Source organism: Sipha flava, unplaced genomic scaffold (genome assembly GCF_003268045.1).
Source record: "Sipha flava isolate LNK unplaced genomic scaffold, YSA_version1 321_pilon_pilon, whole genome shotgun sequence".
In the NCBI taxonomy this organism is placed as follows: Eukaryota; Metazoa; Arthropoda; class Insecta; order Hemiptera; family Aphididae; genus Sipha; species Sipha flava.
This window is the reverse complement of record NW_020273004.1, coordinates 125831-147123: the sequence shown is the minus strand read 5'-3', so window position 1 is coordinate 147123 and position 21293 is coordinate 125831. Positions and strand designations below refer to the sequence as shown.

Genomic DNA, 21293 nt, shown 5'->3' with positions numbered 1-21293 from the left:
AACGGAACGGTCGATTGAAAAATTGTTTTTCAAACGGTCCAATGTTAACGCGGTCAACGGTAAACCATGTGTACAAACCGTTGCGCAATTATTACGGTTCGCGGGCGGAGCGGGGGCGGTTTGTACCGTCGCTCGCGGCGGTATCACCGTGATAACGCGCGGCAGCAACGGCGGTAGCGGCGTAGGTGTACAAGCCGGCGAGCAGTTCGCAGCGGTAGAACCGTACAGTAGCGCCCGACGCTGCGGACCCGAAGCGTCACGTACCCGTCCCAGACATGGATCAGCTATCGATTGTGAAACTCGCGGGGAACACCGTGCTGCCGTTGGCCTACGTCGTCACCGCCGCGCTGCTCGTGGTCGCCGGCTATTTCTTGGCCCTGAAAACGCAGGTCAGTGACACGCCCGATGGGTGAGTGGTGGGAATATAGGGGTGATGGGTTCGCGGATCTTTGCCACCGGTGCTACCGTTACGTCGTCGGGTCCCGGACGCCCCAGGGAGCTCACGTGAAAAAGGGGGTGTACGGTAGCGCACGTTACGCATTTGGCTGGGCATCGACAGTGGTGTATACATAACTTTTGTATGAGGAGACAAACAAATCATTATTTTTTTTTTTTTACATTTCCAACGCCCTCACACTAAGAACATTATTTTAAAACATTTAAAAAAAAGGCCTAGGGAAATTTAACCCCTCACATCCCTTCCTTATATACGCTGGGTACTGGGTTTTTTTGGGTACGCTGAACCGTTCACGTTATCTCGGACACCACCCCTTGGTTCCCAGGGTCTTGGAATTCTCTAAGCAGACTTTTGAGTTGTCGTTACGCGATGTAACTTCTTGCGTGTTTAACCTCGTTTCGTGCTTCGTGTTTCGATTCGATTTCGTATGTTTATTATTCTACACATTTTAGTGTAGTGCAGTATCTAAATACACCCGGGACTTAACTAGTACAGTAACTTAAATGATTCGGGATCCAACGAGGATACAACCGCTAGACCAATTGCGTAATCGGTTCGCAACCGTTTAAGATCGTTCTACTGTCGAAATAATGAATGCAAAAAAAAACCCTAGGTCTTATTATCGGCCAACGAAAACAGATAAGGCACATTAAAATTGATTTCTGCCTCGGGGTGATAATTTACTCGTTCTACGTTTGTAAGTCACTATCTATGGCTCAATCCGATGGAATTTTTAAAATTTACCGATTTCCGTGAGCATACTTAAATATGAACTGTGTATATGGGTAAAGCCGCCTGTTTTTATCAACCATAAAATTCTGTAGGGAAGTCACCACTTAATTTTTGCCAAGTAATACTTCAACAATTATTGTTATATTCAATGATGTGTACTTATCGAGCTTAAAAAAATACAATTTGATTTGAATTCAATCGCTTTCTACCAATAAAGGAGTTGAAAAGGGGAAAATTCAGTATTTTAATTTTAACAATACTCTTAAATATTTCTAAAAATTGTAAGATATATATTTGAAAACAAAAAATCGTTATTACAACAATTTCTTCACCAAATAACACATAAGATTATATAACATATAATAATATTACTTACTCTTGCGATCGAAGTAGATATAATTGATCAAATGGATATGATTCATGTGTAGTCTCGTAATGACGTTTAATATAAAAAACTATAAAAATAGCTACTGCCTGGTGACAAATCAAACAAACCGGTAAAGCCCCTGAGCGGTCTCGTAAAAAAAAACAATTTAATTCCGTAGTGAAAACTAAAAATTTTTGAGCGTAACCTTTTATGTGTAACGCTCGATACCTATGTATTTTTAAAAGGAGAGGCGATTTTTATAACAGTTACATCTAATGTTCTATTGGACCTACATAGTTTTTTTTTTTTTTTTAATGTGAGTACTTTGTGTGAAGATGAGTCATCTAATGAGAAAAGTTCAACAATTGAATTATTTAAGTAGTTATTAAAAATATAAAATGTTCCATGTATACAACATCGGTATGGAATAAAAATTTCAGAGCCTCGCTGCGACACGAAATAATGACATGGAGGGGAAAGTTTGAGAGGCCACATATTACCGTCTGGCCACCGCCGGCCGTTATTGTACCTCAAACCTCACACCGTTACATATCTGCCTATCGCATGACTCGGTTAGCAAAGATAGAACAATGGCATAGTAAAGTTCTCTCTTTGAGCAAATATAATTCTTAAACATTTTCAATCCTATCCCATAAATAATATGAAAGCAAGTGTTTTAAATTAAGAATATTTACTTCAACTTCTACATAATAAATCTATATTTATAAGCTCATATATATGTTTTCACATTTTCCGAGGGTCGCCTGTGACACTATTTTTATTAAGAATTTGAGTCGTGTCATCGCAAATGTTATCTTAAATTTGAATAATTTTTCTATTATACATATTTAAATAGATTACTTTTACGGCGTATTTATATTTTGTAGTATGTTATTATTTTATTACTCTATAATGTATTAGTGTATTTTTTTTCATTTGATCTTTAGTAAGGGCTTGTATTAAAAATCCGATGAAAATCCTCCCCTTGTTGTTTTATCTAGTTTTAACAAAGATATTTTGACATTGATTATATTATTGTATGTTTGGAAGGTAATTTATAATATTTAAATCTTTATTATTTGTTTTAGATTAATTAGACTTATGTAAAACATTTCTGTAATTGTTATTAAATTTTTAAATGCATAATATAATTTTGAAATAAATTTAATTCTACTAAATTAATTTATTTTAAATTACTTTCTAACTTTTATACACATATCTGATATATATTGTTTTGTGCAGCATTGACATATGCTGATAATTCTTAAACTATTCTTAACTTTTATATAAAACTAGCTGACCCGACAAACGTTGTTTTGAAATATAAATTATTTTTAGAGAATATTTTTTAGAAAAAAATTACTAATATAATATAGGCGTGTAAGGATGTGGTACATAAGTGGAAGAGGTATGAAGTACTGTAAACGGTGACGAAATATAAAAATAAAAAAACATCAAACATTTATTTTTTTAATAATTTATTAAAATTGATCCATTAAAATTATATATATATATATCGCTAATTATGACAATACTAGTAAAAAACAATATCAATCCCTTAATGCAACAGAGTGTACAATATTTTTTGTTATCCCATCTTTCGCCAACACAAACAAACTGGATGGTTCAAGAGCACGCCATGTATAATTGTCCGTGTGAAAAACATGATGTGCTCAAATCTAAGACACAGACAGACATAATTTGGCCTTGAGACTTATTGATAGTCATTGCAAATGCCAATCTAGTTGGAAATTGAAGGTGTTTAAATTTTATTGGCACATCTGTGGGTATACTAGGGATTCGTTGTAATAATATATTTTTACCTCGGGATTTGCCATTTAAAATGATGGCTACGATAATTTTTTTCCTTCATTTTTTAATGACTAATCGCATGCCGTTTCACAACCGTGGTGGGTTCAAATTACGAAGCAAAATAACCGGAGATCCAACCTTCAGTTATAAATTATGCGGTGGCATGCTTGGTAAATCCAATGAGTTTAAAAACTTTGTTCGATAATTTATGGCTTCAGTAGCATCGCAAATTGTACCAAGGCTCCTGGTAATAAATGTTGTATCTTGAGATTTAATTCGTTGACTTCCACATTTTTTGCTGTTAAAATTGCTCTTTCTGCTACCCACTTATGATCTGTGTATTGTCTGTGTACATTGGAAAATATCTGGTCAATGAGAGCATTTTGCGAATCAATGAATGTGCAGAAATTGGTCGGTAATTGTATGCATCCCGTTTCATCTGTAGTAACTTTCCCATTATCGATACCTATCTAATAATTGTTTTGAGAATCTTCCGCACGCAACTTTTTTTGATTGAATCACAAGTATCGTAATTGTTCGCTCTATATCTTTACATACATGTCGACCATGAATTGTTCACCAAGCTCACGACATCGAAGAATAACGCTGCCCTGATCGCATCTAATCATCAACCGATATGCATAATAATCCTTCGAACTGACATTCTTGTTTGTTTTTGCACCTGTTGCGGTATCTTGTTGTTTAATATTTATGCAATACCTGTCATTTAATACAAAAAATAAAATTAATAGTTTTTAATAGTTTTTTAATAGTATCATTCAATAATTCATTTTCAATTGCGCAGTTATCGACCTCGTCAAAAATTATTAATTTAAACTACGATTTATTAAACAATAGCACTTTTATAGCAATTTTTTTTCGTAAAAACCTTCTCCTGGCAATTACGAACAATTAAAAAAAAATTTAAGCCAAATCGGCTTAGTGGTTTTCAATTGATGAAATGTTATACATTTTTGGCTCCATTTTTATATATATATATTAGATATAAGATATAATAATAATAATAATAATAATAATATAATATTAGTAATAATATTATACTTATACTTCAATTCATCTAACAATAAATACTAATAACTCTACGTGTATAATATATACAGTGTATATACTATATATTGATAAATGCGTTGTCTAGAAAGTGTAGTAGTGCTCTTGATATCCGGATACCCGGGCACTCAAGTACCCGGGTTTTACGGGTATTACCCGATTTACAACATTTCGGGTACCCGTTATGGATTGGGTACCCGTTATGAATCGGGTACCCATTATGGTTTGTATACTCATTACTAGGTTATTTACTTATTATAGCTGGGATTTGTATGTAAATACATATTTTTTCTAAAACATGATAACTTTACAACAATTTACTGTTTACTTTTACATTACAGTAAATTAGTAGCTATATGAATATAAAAACAGCATAGTTACAAAACTTTTCAAACACCTATTAATATAATTATTCAATCATTATAATTTTTGTATAGTTGTATATTTTAAGATCAAAGCATAACAATGAAACTATGAATATATTACACGTCATCAATAATATCACAATTTTCTTTTTTTTTTTGGCCCTAGGGGTGGGTTTGAACGCATCTTCCCCCCGTATGTACGCCACTGACTGTGATTACTTATTATTATCTACGTATCTATACACATAAAAGGTAACGAATACGGACACTATATCCGTTATCTGCAAGATTTAAATATAGGCTTTATAATAGCTTTTAACATGTTATTTGACATTATACTTGAACAAATTAATTATTGAAATATAATACCACTAATAACGCTCACATAAAATACTTAAGATTTATTTTTAAAACGTAATTTTGTTAATTTAAAAGAGGAAATAATTTAATATTTTTTATTCGAATAATTGTGTAATACATAATTTAATACTGATTACCTCTTAGCAGTTAAGACTTAGTTAAATCGTTTACGTATATCAAAAACCATCGGGTACCCGAAAATTTTGGGTAGTGGGTACCCACTACCCGAAAACGTTGACTACCCACAAAATCGGATATTACCCGAATAAACGGGTACCCGGGTATTACCCATATCAAATCAAGAGCACTAGTGTTTAGTATTCGTTGAAATTATTATATAGTAGTAACAACTCTGTTAACTTTTAATTTTAAATTCCAAGTTTTATTGCCTAATGAGTTATCAAATATGCAAAATACGAAGCATAATTTTATTTATTATATTTTGTTTCAATTTTGAACATGAAATTTAAAATGTCGTTTGTTGTTAGCTCAGTTTGTATAAATAAATAAGAACATTTTTATACAGTATATTATACTTACTCGTATTTAATATAAGAGAAAAATAATTTAAAATTCTGTCAAACGTATTTATTTTTTGTTGTATATTTGTAAAGTCATTTTATTTGTATACATTTAATACTAATTATAAATCTTTGTTCCTCGTGGTTCCGTGATATGGATCTTCCCATCCACAATTTTCTCAATTTTACTTCTTCCTTATCATTAATATCTCCTTACCTTTCATTTCCGCATTTAAATTATTATAATTATATATTATATTGTATAATTTAAATATCAAACCCATTTTCTTGTATAATAAATAATTTTTAATAATTTTCTTTTTCCTAAAAAACATAATTATCATGTTGTAATTAGTGATGGGAAAAATCCAAATTCGCTGAAGTTTGAAAATCTGAAATATGGATTTGGCAGATTTTTGATTTCAAATTTCATTCCCATCACTAGTTGTAATATCTATCAAATTACAACAATAAAATAAAAAAAATAATAATATTAATAAATCTTTGTACTTAAAAAATGATTTCAAGTGACAGAATCATTGAATATCCGAAACGTCATATTATTTTATACAGGCAGTTATTTAATAATCGTGTATAACGATAATCGTGAGGAGCCTTTGCATGAATTTACATTTTATACCCACGGATGTATTTGAACTTTTTTTGGATTTAAATTGCAGGTAATCTCGCGGAAGCAAGCTAAGATTTTAGACGAACAGATGCGTGCGCCAGTTTTTTTACTACAATACTGGCACAGCATCCGATCTCGTTATACACGGTAGCATACAAGTTATATCCCAATAGGAATATTCTCAATACCGTGTCGGTCGGTCGGCTATTTATCGATTTCGTAATTTCGCCATACAAACACGCAAATGTTCGCACCCTACGCGCTTTGCATACTTACATGACATTCTGATAGAAAATATTATGACCGCGATAAATGTGGTCCGTGAGTCGGCGTAAGTTTAGGCGTAGGCCTACAATTGTTATTATATTACATGTATGTATATAGATATATTATGTATATCCATGTCACCGCAGACGTTGCTAAATAGTAATTAATTACGGTTGAAATCGATGGCCAATTATTGTTCGTGATATAAAATAGTACGTGTCATACAATAGTTGGCAATACATATAGTATCACATACTCATCGGCCACTCTTCAAAGCTTTTGGCGTAACTTCCTATCAATATTTAATGACCTATTTTTATTTTTATTTTTTTATATCATCATAATAATGATAGTTGAACACCGAAGAAAAGGTTTTAATTTATGAAACAGAAGTTTTATTATTTTTAATAACATACATTTAAATATTTTTGAAATTTACCGCTTTAACTTTTAAATAAAAAAAATATTAAATTTTTCCGACCTTACCCACTCTTTAAATAGGAAATGCTTATTTCTCCGTAATATGTAAGCCGTTGAGAAACCGTGTTTTCCTTATAGAATACTTTCTGTGTTAGTATTCATGAATACTTATAGCTACAGAATATTTTAAAAACCAAATGTTAAATGGATTTGAAGTGCATATAATCGAGAAGAAATTTGTTTTTGAAATTTATAATAAATAACAAAATATTGAATTAATAGAACTTGTTAGCGCAAATCATAAAATTTTATATTTATAAGCGAGCAACCTATAATTAAATAATGATTCTATTTATTCCATTTTTGTTTTAGACATCTATGTTGTTTTGCAAAGATGGGAAATTCAAACAATTTCTTATTGAAAATGTACCTGTTGTCAATGAAAAATATTTACCATCAATTTGGGGTTTTAATGGTTACACACACACAGTATTGGCCACGTTATTTAGAAATATGATTATACCTACAGTAGTTTATGAAAGGTAAGTTGTCATTTATTTGTAAATCAAAACTATCCTTTTTTTCATACGAGTATTAATCATACAATATATGAATTTTATATGGTATTTATTAAATTTAAAACTATGTAGTGAAGAGAAGGCTTTAATTTTCGATACGGAAAATATGATCAATAAGAGAGAAATAAGAAAATACACGTTATATTTTATAAAACTTACGTCAGTGACGAAAGAGATAATTTTGATTATGGCTGTGTGATAAAAACAATTTAAAACAAAAATACACAATTAATTTACATGATAAAATCATAAAGGACGGGAAAAGTAGTTTATACTGAAATATTAAAAAACAGTAAGATAAATACATTTTGGTTTAATGTATTATCCAAGGATAAGTGAATTTAATGTTGTAATGTTATAAATAATACACAAAATCGCATTTTTAGCAAACTATCAATATTATAAAATCATTTGTTAAGTTTAATACGAATAAACTACATATTTAAAATGATTGATCAATTATAATATCTAATTTACCTTGTATATTAATTTAAAAAATTATAAAATCGATTATAAAATAGATTTGACTTAGAGTACATTTTTTTACGTGTTATTATATTATTATATTACAGTTATTATATTCTTTGTCAATAATTTATTAAATTCATAATAAAAGTAATTTTTTTAATCATTTGCTGTTGAAATATTTCTTGAACGTTGAGGACGCAACAAAGTCAGTTTTAAGGCTTTTTGTGTAGGCTATTTAAATAATATTAATCATAACTGAAAATTGAAGTATTAAAAATGTTAATGTAAAAATAATTTCACGTGGATTTACATTGCACATATAAATAAAACGTAAACACTGAATATATTTTATGAATTGTTTATTTTGGTTTGACTATTCGCATAAATTGATTATCATTACTCGCTTTTTTTGGAAGTGAATTAATGGTCATTTATAGATAAACCGTAAGGTTATTAAAAAACTTGATGATTTATGTACATTATTAGTAATAACTTATTACTAATAATGAGCTTGGATGTTTATGACTTGGCATATTTTTTTCGCGCAACCAGAATTATACCCTAATATGATATGAATTCGATTCATGAAATCTCGATTGCAAATATGCAAACTTATTTTTCTATAATTGAAATTTTTGATCATATATGTGCATATATCGATTGTTTCTAGGTTAAGTAGCATATATTTTATAAATTATAAGTATAATATTAAAAATTGTCACTATTATTATAAATTATAAATCATTACCGTTAATTGTGTTATTTTCAGTCTACAAAAACTTCTAGTCGGATCGTCAAAGATCTTTCAATTTTGAAAATATCAGCAAAATTATTGTTGTACAGTGTTATCTTGATACTTAAAATGCTTAACCTAGGCAAAATTTAACTTTAATATATCGAAAATTAATTAATATTTTTTTTTCGTATTTAATAGCTGTATTTTTTGTAATAAAGCAATTTTAAATACACATTCAAAAAAGTATATATATTTTTTGAATTAATATTAACTATTTTTTTGCATATATTTGTTGAAAAAAATAGGTATATTTAATACAATTTATGGCATATAATTGCATATTATGACATTTTATAATGCATATTTTTATGAAATATTGGTTATTAACATTCAAGCTCTAGTTTTGATTTGATATTATTACAGTTTGTTTAATGAAAAATATTATTTTATCATGTCATATTTTATCTATAGGGAGATACTGACGTTAAGCGACGGCGGCGAAATCGCTATCGATTGGCGATATCCGAAATCCGATGGTCCACAAAGTTTAATCACTATCGTCATTCTCACTGGGATAACGGGTGATAGTCAGGCTGAATATATCAGAGAAACGGTAAACAAACTGTTTGAAAAGGGTTATTGTTGTGTCGTTTTCAATTACAGAGGCCGAGGTGGTGTAAAGCTCAAGGTAAAACGGTTTATAGTAAATAAAAATTATTTGATGCATGAACTGTACGAGTATATGTTTTCATTTAGTAGGTATATGAATATTAAAATATCAGAAACAAAATGTAAGCTAACGTATTATTATTTTTTAAATTTGCTGTACAAATGATAATAGGAAAAAAATTAATACTAATTAATTTAATTCATTAAACAATAATAATGCTGTTATATGCTGTAAATTTGCGGTATGAAGGAAATAACCAAAAATAAGTAGGTAATTGTAATAATTATCTTTTATAAAAAAAATTTGTAATTTGAGTCTGTAATTTATAAAAATTTAGTTTTTCCCGATAGAGCCAAGATGTTTTCTATAAATAAATTTATATTTCAAAATAATATGTCTTATATAAATTGGATTTTCTAAGAAGGGTTATTATAATAGAAACGTTATTTCTTCATTGGTGTGAAATGTTTTTGAAAGTCCATTAGAAAATGTACATTGAACAAACAATATAATTGAACCGTTTCAATGATTTAATCGTCGCTTTTCAAATAAGTAAATTATAAAGACCCCATAGTGTGGACTTCTAAAGGAAAAAAATTGAATAGAAGTAGCAATCATTGTAACAAAAATATATTTAGGATAACAATAAAAATTATTTTAAAATGAATAGGTTCAACAAAAACTAAAAATTCATGAACATATATTTTGGTTTTGCTGTTTTGAAAAACGTAAAATAAAAATTATCATCCCTATTATATTATCAACATACCATAATCTTTAATCGTTCATTTAAAAATAATATTTTGGTATATTCAAGAGTCTTCAAAAAATAAATCATTCGGTTCTTCTATCAGTTTATTAATGTATTATTGGTTAAACATACATGTATTAACCATTATAGATGGCCTTGACCTAAATCCCAAAATCCCAACTACACAATTAAATTTTATCAATATGTATTTTAAAAAATAATTTATGTATACTTCTATTATTTTATTACCATTATAAATCATTATTTTTTATTTTTATAAATTTAAATTTAATTTATTTCTCGGAAAACATAATAATAAACTCCGCTTAAAGTTTCTTTAAACGAAGCTAAATGTCAACTATACATTTTTAACAAATATAAAACCACATAAAAGTGTTGAAATGTCAAGTTTTTAAAATTCAAGTGACAAATCTAATATCCCTACTTATTTTATAAGTTAAAGTTAAAAATTAAAACAGTATGAGCGATCAAAGACAACTAATATAGTCTATCATCTAATAACTGCTATTTGCTACGACCTATGTAAATTCAATTTTGGTTTGAGTAAAAATAAACAGCACCCAATCCAATCAATCGTATTATAGTGTTTACCAAAATGAATGTGAAATGTAAACAAAATAATATTGAAAACGTTCACCTTCAATCGATACAACGCGTTAGAAAGTTTTCAATAATCGATCACATGTTTAGGTACATAACATATACAGCGATATGTACAGAATAGTTGGTACTGGTAACAATGTTGTCAACCATTATCTATGTGTTCGTTGGTTATTCGGTTTAATTATTAGCTGGCGACTGTATACGTTTTGACAGACTGCCCGCACGTATTCGGCGACCAACATCGAAGACCTGACCGAAGCTTTGAAGCACGTCAAGTCCAAACGGCCAAACAGCCCGATCGCTGGCATAGGATTCTCGATGGGCGGGTAACATTGTCGCCGTCGCCCTTGCCACGGCTGTAGCTGTAGCGTACGCACTCTATAGTTGAGAACGAACGTACCAAAGGTATCGCCATCACATTGTGCGGTGTTTGTTTGAACGGAAACTCGTTTCCGAACCACTAAGCAGTGTTTATTGATGATTTTGTTTTTTATGTTACTATTTTCGCCGACATCTATCGCATGCGCATGTTTCAAATCGTCGTTATTCTATAATATATATAGTTATTCTGATGCATTGGTGTGACGGAGCTACGTATACGTATTATACAAGTCAGGGCGAACGTTTCAAGGTCCAGTTACTGTATGACATACATTGTGTTAAGCATGCCTCGCATTATTGAATTTAGTCAAGTCCCTGAAACGTTTTCTCGATGGGTTTGAAATATTTTCCGAACATATCCGTATGTCAGTATATAACTTTGTAAGTGTTATGCGTGTTCGTAATTAAAGTATTGAGATTTTATGCATTCGATGTTTTAGCAATTTAACTGCATTTGTAAACGACCAAAAAACATTTGATAAAAAGTGTTTTGATACGTAATTTAAAATATTAGTAAACATTTACTTCCGTTGATAATTGAATCTAATACAAAAAATTATGTTTAGACGGGGACACTCAACATCTACAACTTGACCGTCTCCATATTTCACAAAGCGTTAAAAACAAATCAAGATATTTACTTAAATACTCGCCAGCTTTAAGTTATTAGTATATTATATTATTATATAGTGAATTAAAATATACAATATATTTACAAATATTTCAAAACCATAGGTAAAGTATTGACTACAAATTTTCGAGTCCAATCATTAAAGTTTAAAGATATCTTAAATATTTTATAGTCTGTAAATAATAAAATTTCAAATCAAGAAAGCTGTAAATTTCTTTTTTAATTTTTTTAGCAAATGTATACTTGCAGCTATTAAATTTACTAATTTGCGATTACATTTTTTCTTTAAAATCAAATTATAAATAGTTAGAAACTGGGTTTAGCTTGTGGGAAAAATAGGAAGTTTATTAAGCATCCACTGCCGGCACTACACTCTCGCCGAGGCTGTCTCAAACTGTCTCGTGCTTGTCTAGTTTCAAAACCGCCGTTTGATTTTGGTTTATTTATTTATAGTTTAGTCATTTACGTGGTTAAATTTTTTTTTTACGTTCAATAGTTTATTAAAATGTCTGACTGGACTAACGAAGGAAGAAGCAATTGAATTTATGGAGCCTTATCAATCTAAGCCTATTTATGGGATCCAAAGAATTGTTGGCATAAATATAAGACCGAAGCAAATAATGCTTGGATTGTAATTAGTAATGTGTAGGAACGGATTTTAATTTAAATAAATATTTTAATGAAGTTTTAATATCGGAGAGTTATTGACACATGTGTACGTTTCATTTCATTTTGAATGAACTGATGCTAATTTTATTTTAAATATTTTAGTATAATTTAATATTACTAATGTTGTTACTATTACTAATGTGTTTAATAAGCCAATTGATAAACTGAAAAATAAACAAATTCCATCATGAATAATCCGACAACTGAATAAAACGAGAATGTAGATAACTGCTTCGCGTCGGTTTGGCAAGAGTGTAGAGCTAGTACCTCGCTTTGCCTCGCGTCGTTTAACCTTGTGACGAGGCAAGCTCGCGAGAGTGTAGAAGAAGCATTACACCTGAACCATTTATACTATCAAAACCAGTGGCGCACGCAGGGGGGGCTAAGAGGTTGTAACCCCCCCCCCTGAAATTTTCTCCGATGTCTAGGTTAAAATTTACAAATTTTACAAGTTTGAAATATGAAGTATTAAAGTACTAGTATTAAATACCTACTATCATCGATTATAGAATAGTCTATTATATTATCAATGCTATTATTTAAGTCAAAATATATGGATAAAAGGATTTGCATAATTTTGTTAATTGTAAAATATGCTATATTTTTACCTTGACCCCCCTCCTGAAAAAAATCTTGTGTGCGCCACTGATCAAAACACTATTATATCTTTTTGATTATTGAAGTATCGAACATTTTTTTTTATCGACCCGTGAGTGGTATTTAAAAGGGTTTATATAATCATATTTTCTGCACGTGTTTGATAATATATAAATATTTTTTATTTAAACTATTATAATTTATTATACGTTTCTAAAAAAAAAAAAAAAAATTACAGCAACTTTATGTCGAAGACGGTTTTGATTGGTACGTTCTTTCTTGAGCATATTGTGTAGTTAGTAACTTCCGCCATAAAAAAGTAAGCTTCAGAGTCTTTTACATCTTACCTCTATCGTTGCAGAACGTTACTGGGGACATTTTTAATGTCACGTGAACAGGCGGAAAATAAACATTTAGTCACGGGAATATTGATTTCAGTGCCTTGGAATGTAACACAGGCTTGTAAAAACGCCGAAGGTTCCTGGCTGATGCGAAAAATGGGCCAAAATTTATCACATCACTTACGTAATGTCGTTTTGAAGTGAGTGTTAAATGTAGATAAACAAAAATATTTTTTATACAAATATTGTTTTTATAAATAAACACAATGATTCGTATTAGATTTACCTACATTTTATTGTATATTTCAATTACTATTCCTCGTGGAAGTTACATTGAATGTTCATTATTGAAAATAATTCAAATTTTGATGTTAGATATTTTATTGTTATAGAAAAATTGAGTAATGCTCAAGAATAAACGTAGTTTACAACTGTACAATATTTTACCCAATTTACTCTATTCGCAATCAAAACAATTACATGATAAATACAATTTGATATAATTGCTTATTATTGTTATTATTATGATTAATATTTTTTCTATACTTATTAAATTCTTTTGTTATTTGCGATTTTTCTTATGTTAATTAACAATATTGATAGTGCATTCGCAAATACATAATATGTCTAGGAGTGCACTGAAAAAATTACTTTAATTATAATTTTTAATCAATTAAAATATTATATAGTTTATTATTATTAATCATATTTTAAGCATTATGTTTATGGGGTTCTAGGAACAAAGACATAATTTTTGATCAAGATAATAACACCTCATTGGATTACAATATTATTAAACAGGTAAGAAAAAATGTAATATTCATTTATTATACAAATTATCTTAATAAGATATATAGAAAGTAATTTAAGTAATTTACACTATATTCTAATAGTCTATTATACAAAAAACTTAAAAAAATTCCCAGTAATATAATTAACTTGCAATTACATTTATAATTACGAAGCTATAAAATAAATATTAAAATAATAAAATAAAACAAAAATTAGTAAATTGTTAATATACGTAAATAAATATACAAAATACCTGTCCTAATTAATTTATTGACTTTATGGTTTATTTGGTAATGCATTTTTAATTCGAAACTGGTCGGAAAATACACATAACTGAATACTTAATGTTATGCATTTGGTTTAATTTTTTTAATTAGTTTCTTAGCAGAAAAAATAATTTTTATTTATAAATTTTACAACTATTTAAAGTCATACTAATATTAATATATAATGTATATATGTACAAGTATATTATTCATTACTAGAATAATATAATTTGCATTCTTTCGCAATATATCAAAAATTATTTGAGCATTAATTGTTAAAAATTTAATTAAAACTGATTTAAAAAAAAATTGTTTAGTAGAGTACCTATATTATAATTTAAATATAAAGCAAATTGTATTTAAAAGTTTATTATTTACATTTTTTAAACGTATTTTATTAACCATTTTTAACACCACATATAACTTTATTTCTTGATTACCTGAATTACCCGGTTTCACTCCGGAGATAATTTACTATTTTTAGATTAGGGCAATTACTATTTCGATATCATAAACAGCATTTTGTCATTTTTTTACATTTACGACTTGTAGTGTCATCAGCTGAATGTCTACTTTTGACTAATCATGAGTGTACATATTTTTAAGGATGAAATTCAATGATTGGAGGGCCAACACAATTAATAAATAAAAGTACAGAGACGGTATTAATATTTAATGAAGATTTTTAGGGGGATTATAATTTCATTCACTGAGCTGAAATTTTACTCGCACTAATTTGCATAAATAGTAATAGTAGCTACAGTTTTAAAAAATATTTTTAAGGCGTTCTGAACACCTCTTATCCTCCTTTCGATTTGTTTATTCAAAAACCCCGAACAATTTAATTGATACAAGTAACATCATTTATCATCTCTAAATTGAATATTTTTGACTTTACCATTTTTGAAAGTAGGCCATTTTTTTGGATCTAGTACACTAAGACTATCAAGTAAATCTTTATAATTATATATGTTTACATGTTGATATTTTTCATTTTGATTGCCAACATGTGATGAATTAGTTATTATCATTCAATTTCATACATAATTTGTTAAAACCTTGTAGTGACAAGTGAGCTTGTATTAATTTGTTTTACCTTACTATTTTGAATGTATATATTTTTATAAATATTAAATTCAATCTCTTGTAAAGTGCTGGTAAGTTTATATACAGACTCGCTTATCATCAAATCAAATACTCTTATTGTTATTTTAGTACCTTTATAAACTTTTACAAGAATGATATTACGTCTCTGTAAATATTCCGATAAGTCTCCTAGTTCATCTAAAGCATCTGCCATTGCATTGAGATTACTAATAAATTCAATGCTGGAGATTATTAATTTTAACCTGTATTATTTGCTTCTTTCTTTTTAATTCCTTATTACATATGTTGAAGCAGATTTAAAAAGTTTATAATGAATCAAACAAATATTTATGACAGCATTTATAGTTCAATTACTAGGCGCAGCCTAGCGAAGAGACAAAATTCTTTCTATTTTTAAAATTTGTTTTTCTAAAGAAATTTCTATTTATTTGAACTAGTTTTGATTTTTTGGTGATTGGTTATACAAATAATATAATTTGTCCATAAATATTTTTAAATTATTTTCCAGAATTTCATTTACAACATCATTAATGATAATCCTCTTGGACTTCTATAAAAATAGAACTTCCATATTATACTATAGTTTGTTGAAAATAAATTTGATAATTTTAATCATCTTAATTGTGTTAATGTCAAAAAGGTCTTACCAAATTTCAATATTTTTTATGAACTGAAACACTGTTTCGGTTAATTAATTAATTCAAATTTAAAGTTCATAAGTTTCGTCGTTTTTGAGATATAATCACCAATAATTCAGTCTCACTGATATATATATATATCTATATATGTATACTGACTATACATAATAAGTTAAAACACAGTAATTTTAAGGATCAATGTAATTTCCAAGTTAATCGTGTATTAGGGAATTACATTATATGTTCAACAAATAATATCATGAAGTTAGGCATAGACATGCCTCGAAAATACCTAATTTCATCTTATATGAACTTTTTAAAAATCATGGTTAATATTTTGTTTTCTAAATGAGTTTCAATAAAACATGATTAAACTCAGTTTCATTTAGGAATTATTTTTTTTAATCAACGATTTATGACTGTTGTTAAATGTTGTAAGTTATTAATTAATACAACTATCAACGTAGAATGCGAAGCAAATCGAATACTTTACACTCGATCGGTTAATTATTTTTTTCGTACATATCATATATGATTTTTTTCGTTTCCTATGCTCGATTCTACTTCCGGAAAAATCATACTTCAATGGTTACAATATGCATACAATCAGATAACTAATATATTTAATGATATAATATTTATTGAACAGTTTGCAAAATAACATATTCTCAAGGTCGAAACTTCAGCCCATGATTACTGTACCTATCATCTATAGTATAGATTATATACTATGATATGACTTACACAATACATATGACTGCCTAATTAAAAATGCTAATCGTATGTAATATACGTCTCATGGCGTTCTATCAAATACACAATATAATGTTACGCGTAAAAAACAAATTTCGCTGATAGATATAACTTTTTCAATAAATTGTAAATATAATATATACTTAATGAGTATCAAATATAAAATTATATTTTTTTTTTTTTTTTTAATGAGATTTTAACATTACATTATGATATCTCGACAATTATGTACATGAGTTCGAAATAAATTAAGGTTGGTAAAGCTCACACTCTTATATAAAATTATAATACATTTAAAATATCAAAATTACATTTGTTTACCCAACAGATTGTTTTTTAAATATATTGTTACAGTGTAACACCATCCGAGAGTTCGACACAGCGTATACCATTAAAATGTTCAATTACTCTAATGTATACCATTACTACGAGGATGCATCTTTGAGCAACAAACTGCATCTGATCAATGTGCCTTGTCTCTGTTTGAGCGCAGCTGACGATCCGTTTCTGTATTTCAGAGGTATACTCGAACGGGCACGTGCGACTAATCAAGTTCTTAATATTACACTAAAGAGTATGCCACATCCGCATAGGTTGTATCTTCAAAGTGTCGTGTTATTAGCTCTAATATTCGATTATAAAATGAAGAGTTATACAATTTAGATAAGATAACGTACAATACAACATATGTTCTTGTAGATTCGTTTATTACGATATTTGAATTTTTAACTGAATACATAAAATATTACAATTTAAAAATAAAAACTCATAACCTATGTAAAAACTTAAATATCGTAAAACAACTGATGTAAAAATAAACATAATGTTTTTCCCTTTAAGTTGGATAATACTGATCTAATATAAAAAGTATCGATCATACCAGGTAAATTCTACTGAAACTATATTTGCCATTTTTTACATTTGTAAGACAACACATGTGGTTGTGGCGTCCATTTTTATAAATATAGTGGCATACGTATCGGAGCACCATAAGAGACTGACTTAGGGGTCTTGGAGAATTCATTAATTAAATAATTTTTCATATATATCCTCTCTAAAAAAATTCCAGGAGGTATCTAAAATCTTGTAAATTGTTATAAATATTAAGTATTTATCACACAGTATTATAAAAATACATAATGTTTTATGAATAATTGGGCTCCGCTGAACAAAATCGTGTGGGAGACTCAAAGGTTTTAAATACTACAATTCGGACAACAATTTTTTATATTGAATATAAAGTGTATATAGTGAACAATTAAATGAAAAATTTACGTATAATTGTTTTAATATTTTATTCCTATTTTATAATAATTGCTCGCACCTGGACTTCACTCTCCTCATACTGGGTTTCAAACACTATTCGCGACTATGCGATTACTTTGAATCCAATTACTATATACGGTTTTGTTACATTTGACAGATATTCCCGTGCAAGAAGCCAACCAACACGACAGTTTGGCCATTCTAGTGACTTCCGGAGGCGGTCACGTGGGTTACATGGACACATTTTGGCCATTCACCAGCAATAACTTCATGTTGAAGCTCATCCAACAATATTTCGATGCTATTATGGTAGACCAGAATTATGAAAGATTTGTTAACTATTAAATTATTTATTACGTTTATCTCCGTAGTTTTATACCAATTTACGAGTATTAAATAATATTACATCGTTTATTTCTATTTGACCAATAATTGTTATAATATAAAATTATTAATATTGTTAAGAGTTAATATCAGTTGTTAATGTATATAAGGTTCTATCGTTCTTCGTGACTAGAATTCCAAATTAAAATGAAAAAAATATCATCCAAATATTTGAGATACATATATAAATTCTATAAATATATTTTATATTTTTCATAGTTATTATTAAGGGTCTCTATTTCACGTGTATTTAAGAATACGTTTCGTACGTGTTTTTATAGAAACAGTGCTAAAATGCATGTTAATAAAATACACGTGTACACGTGTATTTAGAGTCCGTGTAACTAGTGTTTTAAAAGTTCATACGTTATAATCAGTGGAGGATACAAGGATGGATAACAGTGGCACGTGCCCTATGTGCCCCTCCCCCATTAGTGTTTACATAAAGTAAACACAAATTTAATTTACCTTTTAATAGGAAATTTTTTTTAATAAGAAATGAATAATTATTAATTTGAGTTTTATATATACGATTGTATTATAATATATTTTACAGTAAAAACAGTATAAAAATAACTTACAAATACGACTAAGACAATTCATTTAATAAATTACAAATTTGTTTCATACAAAATAATATAAATTATAAATTTCGTATTTGATTTTTCTAAAAATTATAAATATATATATATTTATCAAATTCATGACCAGAAACAACCCCTTATTAATGAAAAAATACAAATAAGTACCTATAATTAGTTTTTTAAATTTTGAATATTTACACATTATATTTACAATATAATATATGGGTTTATGAACTTTTAATACACGTGTACACGAACTTTAAAAACACGTGTAATTAAATACACGGGTATTTCTACATATTATTATTTAATGTTCGGACTACGTGTACACGTACCAAACCGAGAGCCCTAGTTATTATGCTATATAAATAATATGTGCATCGAGGGTAAAATATACATTTATTGAACGAAATATTTAATACGGATAAATAATATTAAAGTTATTTATTAATGTTAAATGTAGGAATCATGATTATTATTTTTTTTCGTTTTGATTTTATATAAATATTATTAATGTTGTTAAATCATAATAGCTATAGTTGTTGTCATTACATAAATATTAATAAAAAAAAATGTGATCAAAATGTACGTTATTATCTAAAATAATCACCTAGATCATGAATCTTTTCGAAAAAAAGAACATGTCGTTATTCATGATAGATACATTTCATACTATTTTATAAAAATTATTAAAATCGTTCTTTAAATATATTCCAACTACGGAACAGGATCGTTTTTTTTTTTTTTATATATATAATAATTGATGATTAGTAACTGATTTCTAATATACCCAAATAGTATGAGTTAGGTACGCGACAAACACAGTTATATTATGGGGGGCAATGGGGGAAACTGCCCCCGGGCGCCGTAGTTTTGTAAAAGTAAAGGGGTGCCTTAATTTGCACTGAATATGCTACCTGTTTCCCCGAAAACCAAATATGGTTATAATTTTATAAGTAATAAACAAAGAATGGGTAATGACTATTTGTCCCTTTCGCCTGTTATCGAGATTTTAAAAATATACCAGTTACCCTTACATGTAAATATATACACAATTACAATTTATAGTTCGTAAAATAGAGGAGTTAAATATACAAATTATAAATAAAATATAAAATTATTTATAGAAATAAATAGACTTGGAAATTGGAATTATAATATATAATATTGTATTTTGTAATAACTAATAAATAATAACCTATTTGGTGCAAAGCAAGTATTTTACCAAAACGCGTAATTTTAGATGCGTATGAATGGATAATAATTATTATTTATTATATCTTTATTAGTATTTTTATGGTTGTTAGAAATTATTAAATTAAATTATTATTCATTATATTATTATTATCATTAAATGATAAATATGATATATGATATGATAAATCATTTTAAATCGGTTATCGAACACAAACATTCGCCGCGTAAAAATTTAACAAAAGTAACAATTTCTAATAATTTAAATTGGAAAGCTGTGGATAAAATTTCTAAATATCCATTAAAATTAATACGAGAAGAAGTTCAATCAAATGTTATGATATAACATTAAATGATGTAAACTCCATTCGCAGAAGCATTTTTATATTGAATATATCACTTATCATAATAATTAGATTATTTATTATGAATTTGACTCTATAATTTTGTACTATTTTACTTTATTTTTATAAATAAATTTATATTTTATTTATGATTTTTATATTTACTTCTCCTATTTTACGATCTATATATATTAATGTGTGAGGGCAACTGGTACATTTGGTCGAAGGAAACTGATACATGTCCCAAAGAATATCGTAGCTTAGTGGTCCAGAAATTTAAAAAAGGGACAAAATTGTAAAAATGTAAAATAACGCCTAATTATTTATAAAATATGAATTTAAAAGCTTAGATTTTGAATGAGTTTTACAAGTATTTTAATAAATAATAAATATTTTTACGAAATGTAGGTATTTTTCATTTATTTAATTTAACATATTATTTATTTATTATTAATCTACATTCATTTTTACGACTACTCTTTCTTAATTAAAACATAGTTTTTTGATTCATAATTTAAG

At 28.1% G+C, this 21293-nt stretch overlaps 1 protein-coding gene across 1 annotated transcript; it reads left to right on the top strand.

Annotated features, from left to right (window-relative positions):
* The first annotated feature begins 275 nt into the window (after positions 1 to 275).
* LOC112686655 (protein ABHD1-like) lies at positions 276 to 18630 on the top strand. The gene is made up of 8 exons (XM_025559042.1): positions 276 to 389; positions 7373 to 7542; positions 9254 to 9470; positions 11041 to 11153; positions 13467 to 13646; positions 14184 to 14247; positions 17357 to 17522; positions 18426 to 18630. The coding sequence occupies exons 1-8, from the start codon at positions 276 to 278 to the stop codon at positions 18611 to 18613; spliced, it is 1212 nt and encodes a 403-aa protein (XP_025414827.1). The 3' UTR covers positions 18614 to 18630.
* The last annotated feature ends 2663 nt before the right edge of the window (positions 18631 to 21293 follow it).